The sequence below is a fragment of the Anneissia japonica genome, unplaced genomic scaffold (assembly GCF_011630105.1).
Source record: "Anneissia japonica isolate Jap-2015-1 unplaced genomic scaffold, ASM1163010v1 scaffold287895_len483588_cov180, whole genome shotgun sequence".
In the NCBI taxonomy this organism is placed as follows: domain Eukaryota; kingdom Metazoa; phylum Echinodermata; class Crinoidea; order Comatulida; family Comatulidae; genus Anneissia; species Anneissia japonica.
In genome coordinates this window covers 40,374-48,162 of record NW_022701552.1, presented here as the reverse complement: position 1 = coordinate 48,162, position 7,789 = coordinate 40,374, and the positions used below count along the sequence as shown (strand labels likewise).

Here is a 7,789-nt window from a genome sequence, read left to right as displayed (position 1 = left end):
TAGATGACCAGGTTCTAGAGTGTGCCTGTCTCTTATACACATCTAGATGTGTATAAGAGACAGCATTTACACTAAACACGATTACGAGACGACAACGACATATCAACGTGTCGTGTCTAGTGTATAAATGAGGCTCTAGCAAAAAAAGTCACAGTATTTTTCTGTCAGGCACTATGGTCACCTTCCGCGCTTGGATCTTCAAACTTTATCCATGCAAATTAGGACTACACTAGTAGCCATACCAGTTTTTGTATGCACTTTAAGGTCCAGAGCATTTGACTTCAATTGGTTTAAGAATCATTTTTGGCTTGCTTGCAAATTTCCAAAATGTCATGTTGCCCAAAAAATATGACCTTTGACCTTACTACAGTACTTGCTTATTCTACTACTTATTCTGAAAAATCAGAACAACAACTAGTAGGCCTAGAGCAGCTATAAGTGCTGCAGTATGCAAGTCAAAATAAGGTTAACCCCAACCAGCAAAAGAAAACTTATTACCTTATAACTAATCTATGATGTAGGTTCATGAAACTGGCTAATAAGTATAATGGCACTTTTATGCCATGACAACTCTTTTTAGAGGTCATTTAAGGTCATTTGAGGTCAAATTGAAGTTGAAATATATTTTGGTGGGCATATATTTTCAGTAAAACAAATTCAAAACAAATGTTTCTTTTATCTAAACGAGTACATATAATCAGAAGTTCAAATTCTGAAAATGACATCATGCTTATTCATGCAAATTAGCTTAAATAATGTAACTTAGGGTTAAGAATATAGGGTCTCAATAACCAAACCAATAATCACAAAACGTTGATTTCTTTTTCAAAGTACTGTACTCAGAATCTGCATGTTTCTATTGCTCTATTAAAACATTTTGCTATAATTCAAGGAAGATTTTTTTACAAAAAATGCACGCCTAACCGCACCCGGACTACAACGACCTAATCGTCATGCGCTCGTGATAATCAGTTATCACAGCCATGTGACTATAACAGTAGATTGACGTTGCATTACGTAATCGGAGATACATTGTTCCTTTTTGTCTACATTTCATCTATGTATTTGATTATTTATATTATAAACTCTAGAATTTACAACGCTTTTGTAGACAAGGAATTAATTGATTAGCCTATTATAATAGCAAAGTAAGCTGGTATAATAACTTTCTGTTTAGTCTAGGCCTATTTATAGCAAATTACCGAATTGGTTTGTGACGATAGGCAAACAATCTTTGACCTCTAAGATAACATTTCCATTGGTAGCTTATAAACTCCGGCGGAAGCCCCCACACATGATTTAATTTTGGCGTACGGCCAATCTCCTTATATTCGCCTTATTTTGTAGCAATAAAAGGTAAGTCTATTGTAAGTTAAGGCCTACAGCATGTACTCATTTTGAGGTACCGTAGGCCTCCTACTCCTACACACATGTGCTTAGTTTGAAACTGAACCGGAGCAGCAGCTTGCTCCCACTATTGCAATGCTCCAATGAGTGCTCGTGGCGCAGCCATTGAAGGCGCTAAGGAAGAGGGTAGGGGTAAGGGGAATGGGTCCATTAACCCCCGTCAAAGAAGAAGCAAGTAAAGATATCACCGACGAGAGCAAAGTGGGTGCGTGGTCTGGCGTCATTCAAATTGTTTCGAAAGTGGTCCCCGGAAAAAATGACAATTCAAAGACTTATTTATTATCGATTACTAGGCTAATACAGTATGTAGAAAGTACATATATTTTATTTCTTCCCGACGCCACCTCTGATGGTCCCTCTATATATTTTGGCGTCACATGATTTGTGCTCAGTGCGAGGGATGGTCATAATCATGAACATGATGATGATGATGATGGTCTATCATAATCGTTAGATTCATCATAATGCATCATCATCATTATGATTGTCGTCATCATCATCACTATCATCCAAAAGATGATCATCATGCATCATTATCATCATCATCATCATTAGGCAAAAAAAAAAGACCTAAAAATTGTTGGCTGTCATAAAATATTCAGTTAATGTCCTACAACAATCTGCTGGCACCTATTGCCAAAAAGTGTAAATACAGTGTAAATGCTATGTTTTCTTTACAGAATGCTGTTCAGATTTTTTTAAAATGTGTTTTAAACAGCTTCAAGTTGGTAAAAAAACACTTTATTTGAAATAAATATGGTTGTCCCATATGTTGTTTTTTGGAGACCACTTTTTAATATCTTCGGTCTTAATTTAGATGTTTCAGGTTCGGTTACCCTCCAATTATGCTGCTTGGAGACCACTTCAAGCCTGTGGTCCCTATTTAGAGGTTTCTAATTTGAGACAACTCCGAGACCACCCAATTCCAGATACACAGAGTGGTCTCGAATTGGAGGGTGGACTGTACATTATGTGTATCCGATCCACACAATCACGCACTGGCAGGTCGAGCAAAACCATACTATGGCTATGAAAAATGTCCAAACGAGCGCCCTTTATGTAATTACATACTGTACATTGATTCCTGATTAATTACATAATTGATTCCTGATGCTGACATTATTAATGTCGAAATATTGAATCCCGACACGATGGCGTGCATGTCGATACTTGGAGTATGTATTATACTATCTTATGTAATACAATTAAATATAAAAGAGAAAAATATTTCGTTCATGGTTGGACTAAAACTGTAAACGGAGCTTAAGTCTAGGTATGTACTTGCTTTAAAGCGATGGATAGACCTAATCCTGTTTTTTATTTATTGTCCAATATACCGTAAGGTAATGAATACTATCTTTGATTCAAGCAACCACACTAGCTAGCTGTACAGTAGTAAAGAATAGGCTAGGCGTAGATATCTGGTCGTGGCTCGACAGCTCAGCGCGAGAGATCTGATGATGCGCGCATATATCATCGTCGCGCTTGGTTCTCCAAATTATGCCTTCTATTTTACCGATTTTATGCGTGCATCTATGGACCGATTTTGATAAAAATACATGTCTGTTTAAGATCATATGTTTTAAATGTGAATTTTGGGAGTGATTTCTCGAATTTATACTTGAACAAAATTAAAAAAAAAAAAAAAACGCATTCCCGATTTTTTTAGAAAATTTCGGTAGGTCGCAGAGGGCAACACAACATTTTCTTTTTGCCTTATCATAACCATCATAATCATCATCATCATTATGATCATGCATTATCATCGTCAATATGTATCGCCGCCATTTTTATCATTATTCTCTTTTTCATTATTCTTATTAGTAATTTTGAAATCCAGTGATTTTTGTAATTCGTCCTAATCTCTTGAACTTGCAGATATTATAGAAGATGCTTGCAAGTACAGTTATCGATGACTTAGATGACCAGGTTCTAGAGTGTGCTGTTTGTATGAAGAGACTTCGTGAACCCAAAACTCTACCATGCCTTCATAGCTTTTGCCGAAGTTGCTTGGCGGATTGGATCGAGAAAAAACAACAGCCAGTTTGTCCCACCTGCTTGGAAACTTTTGAGGCTCCTAGCGGTGGTCTTCAAAGCATTCCACCGAACACTATCATAAATAATCTTCTTGAATATGTCCACCATCTTGAAGACAACGAGGCGAAGTGTTCGTACTGCAAACTTATTGCAGTGAAGTTTTGTAAAGACTGCACCCAGTACTTCTGCATTGAGTGCGTCAAAAGTCACAGTACAGTGGACATTCTTAAATTGCATACTATATTTTCACTTGAAGAACTCAGAAGCTTAACCCCAGAACAACAAGGTATATTAAAGCCATCATTATGTAAAACTCATATGACGCAATCACTCAAATTCTACTGTAATAGCTGTAACGTCCCTGTCTGCGTTGAGTGTACTGTCATCGAACACAAAAAATGCCACAGTGAGGACAACGTCATACAAATATCAGATGCTTTCAATGAATTCAAGAAAAATGCTTCAGAATTGCTCAACAGAGGTGAAGAATATGAGCTCAAGCTTCAAGAAAGAAAATCTGAAATGCAGAAGAGGTTGCACCAATTTGAAATGGAGCGTAGCTTCTGCGAAAGTAGAATTAACAGAGCTGTTGATAAAGCCATAAGAAAGCTTGAGTGCAACAGAGAACAACTCAAATTAAGTCTTAAAGGGATACATGATGAGAAAACCCTGAAGATTAATGAACATATTCAAGAAATGGATTCAAGTATTAAAGATCTTTCGCACAGGAAAAAGGTAGTGAGCATGTCAATGAGATGTCCAGATCTTGGAGCAGTTATGGAATCACAGGATCAGGTACTGGAGAAACTAAAATCAACAATCGAATCTGCTCCAGTCGTTCCTCGTGATGGTATTGATACATACAATACTGTGCTCCATTTTCAGCAAATATTTCATGAAATTGAGTTTGGATACGTTAGTCAAACAGATGACTTGCATAAGGTGTTCGAAATCGAAAACAATGGCAAGGTTAATGTTACGAAGGACCAACCATTTGATGTTAAAATAACAGCACCTGTGCCGGACAAAGAAGACGAAATATTTGCGGAGCTGAAAGCTCAGTCGGGTGAAGAGGTGTTGGCCAAAGTAGAATATCTCGGACAAGGAAAATATAAAGCAGAATGCCGCTGTCCAGAATCAGGCATGTGGATGCTACATGTTTCATTGAATGGCGTAAATATCAGTGGATCGCCCATGCACATTAGTGTAGAAATTGAAGGTTTAGTTCGCGTGATTGATGATTTCGCAATTCATAAAACAGATAACAAACAAGGAAAAGTTACGGATGTAATGGTTGATAAAGAAGGGTATCTCTTGGTTTCAAGCTCTAGTCAGGAAGTACTTAGATTCGATCAGAAAACGGGAAAATATGTAGATAAGATTATAATGCCGCCTGGAGCAACAGTATACACGATGTGTGGCATAGGGACAGATGATTATATAATATACAGTGATAATAGAAACAAATGCGTTACCATATGCCAGAAAGATGGGACTACCGTTAGGTCGATTGGCAAGGGAGTCATCACGTTCGCTGTAGGGCTAGCTCTGGATGAGGTCACGCGTGTACTATACGTCGTTGATCGTGAAGCGCATTGCGTACTGAAATTTAATGTTGAAACCGGAGAAATGATAGAGAAAATGGGATTAAATGGTGAAGGCGTGGGATTCTTTAACCGACCATATCATGTGGTAATAATTGAAGATAAGGTCGCAGTGACCGATTGTCGAAACAACAGGATTCAGATCTTAGATAAAGTAACGAATGTTTGGGAAGTTCTAATTAAAGACACAGATAATGATCGTAGTTTAAAGTGCCCACTTGGTATAGTAAATGACAAAGATGGCAATATCATTGTTTCTGGTAATCGTAGGTTGCTTATGTTCGACAGAAATGGAGTTCTTCTAAAAAGACTTGATACCTACACCGATGAGTTGCAAGTGCCAATTGGACTAGCTATTACATCATATCGACCAAGGAGTGTGGCCGTGGCAAATTACAAGGCCAACAATATAAAAATATATAATTATTAAGGGAAAATGGATAAAAATAATATCCTAGTCTCTGGATTTAGATGATACACGCATAGCATGTTTCAAGGTCTGTCCACATTATCAAATTTCGTGTGATGTGCTTATATGTATGGACATGATGATGATTTAATATTACACCCAAATAATGGCATGTCACATTTTGTTGTCATTTGTCACATAACATTTGATAGTGTGGACTTTAGTCATTCTTCAATCTGCACACAGTGGCGTAACGATGGGGTTGGGGCCCTGTGGCTTTCTGAAACTTGGGCCCTTTTTGGATCCTGTCGCCAATTCCATCGTGGGATTTTAGATGTGCTCGTTTTTTAATCATGTTTGCATTGTTATTCTATACGACGAATAAATGATATAATATCAGTGGCGGATCCAGGTATTTGAAATAAAGGTGCCAGGGAGGGACTTTGACAGTTGGAGAAAGCTATACCATCTTAGCCCCACCATGTTTGGGACCGAGGTAAGACAATTTATGATTATGGCAGGTCTAAATTGCTGGAAATGGCACTCACAGACATAAATAAATGTTAATATAATTTTCTTTTTATCGCCATTTAAAAATATTTCAAAAACTTAGTGGGGCCCTGGGTCCACTCCCCCCCCCCTTTTTTAAAAATTATTATTCCGCCACTGGATATAATGAATTGTGTGCTACAAACGATTTCAGAAACACATTATGCTGTTGCCCTTGGTGCAGCTGAGATAAGAAAATATATGATTAAGGCACGTCTAGATTGCCGAAAATGGCATTGACAGACTTAAAATTGTCAATATAATTTTCTTTTTATCTCCATTTTTAATTTTTTTTGTTGACAAACTTTGTGGGGTCCAATGCCGACAAGACGCCCTCCCATTTAATCCGCCATTGGATATAATATTATATGTCCTGCATCGATTTCAGAGACACATTATGGCGTTATGTATCAACAAAGTCCTTTTTGGTCAGGATGCTAGATCGAGGAACATATGGGTAGAGCCCCTTCGGGGCACCTAGGGATCGGGTGTCCTGCGAACCGCCTCATGATAGCGCATAGGCGTGGGTCCTACTAAATACCACAAGGACCACACGGGACCTCTAGGGGGTATCGTTACGCCACTGTCTACACACATAGGTCAACTAAGTATACTATGGCTGGTCGGTAATATATATATTTGAAAAAAATAGCAAATAGCTACATAAGTTTGAACATTAATTATTGTATCTTTTACTAATGAATAGTAAGTTACATTTTAACAGAATTTATGTATAAGCCTATATATATATATATACAGTATATATATATATATATATATGTATATATATATATATATATAATAATAATAATAATAATACTAATAATAAGAAACTTGTTATTTCACTCTACAGGCTGTTTCATGCACTAGGCAATCTTCAGGAGTGAAGGGAATTTCAAATTTGACGTGTATAATTTGCATCTACACCGGTCCAACTCTACATACACACGTCAAATTTGAAATTCCTTTCACTCCTGAAGATTGCCTAGTGCATGAAACAGTCTGTAGAGTGAAATTACAAGTTCCTTATTATTAGTATTATTATACCGCTCTGTATAGCATCGAGCACTATACGTTGCCTGAACTGACAACTTTATATTCATTTATATATATATATATATATATATATATATATTATTCCTCTAGTCATTCTCATCGTATCGATATATATATCATCAAAGGTACATATACAGTGTTTAATAAGGACATGATGGAACATCACGAATAAAGTCCTTTAAAAAAGTCATTGTGTAATATAATATCAGTTATGCCTTCGACGGGATTCGAACCTGCGACCTCTCGCTGACAAGGCGAGCGTCATAACCACTAGACCACGAAGGCTTAATGGTTGAACAGGTCTAAATAACCATCGGGAACATTGTATTACACAATGGTACGCCTCAAGAGGGCGTTCGGCCAGATAAATCTGGAGATACGGCTACAAATAAATACTTTCGTATATTGGATATTATATTGAAGGAAGTTAGCCATTCACACTGTTGAATAAATATAATATTGATCATCAAAGGTACATATACAGTGTTTAATAAGGACATGATGGAACATTGTAGGCTACCCTGTAGCTTTTAAACAAATAAAGTCCTATAAAAAGTCATTGTGTAATAAAATGCCTCCGACGGGATTCTGACCTGCGACCTCTCGCTGACAAGGCGAGCGTCATAACCACTAGACCACGAAGGATTCATGGTTGAACAAGTCCAAATAACCGTTAGTTTAATAATAATGTTCTAAAAATAGCCGGTATTACACAATGGTACGCCTC

At 37.2% G+C, this 7,789-nt stretch overlaps 1 protein-coding gene and 1 non-coding gene across 2 annotated transcripts; one reads left to right on the top strand and one right to left on the bottom strand.

Moving 5' to 3' along the window:
• Positions 1–1,224: 1,224 nt before the first annotated feature.
• On the top strand, positions 1,225–6,817 carry LOC117103632 (tripartite motif-containing protein 2-like). Its single transcript, XM_033244223.1, has 2 exons — positions 1,225–1,356; positions 3,286–6,817. The coding sequence occupies exon 2, from the start codon at positions 3,298–3,300 to the stop codon at positions 5,476–5,478; it is 2,181 nt and encodes a 726-aa protein (XP_033100114.1). The 5' UTR covers positions 1,225–1,356; positions 3,286–3,297; the 3' UTR covers positions 5,479–6,817.
• Positions 6,818–7,274: 457 nt separating this feature from the next.
• Trnat-ugu lies at positions 7,275–7,347 on the bottom strand. Its single transcript has one exon. It is a non-coding gene; the product is annotated as a tRNA-Thr (tRNA).
• Positions 7,348–7,789: the final 442 nt, after the last annotated feature.

What these genes read in the sequence shown, in the direction of transcription:
- LOC117103632 (XM_033244223.1), top strand. Translation starts at nt 3,298, where the DNA reads ATGCTTGCAAGTACAGTTATCGATGACTTAGATGACCAGGTTCTAGAG.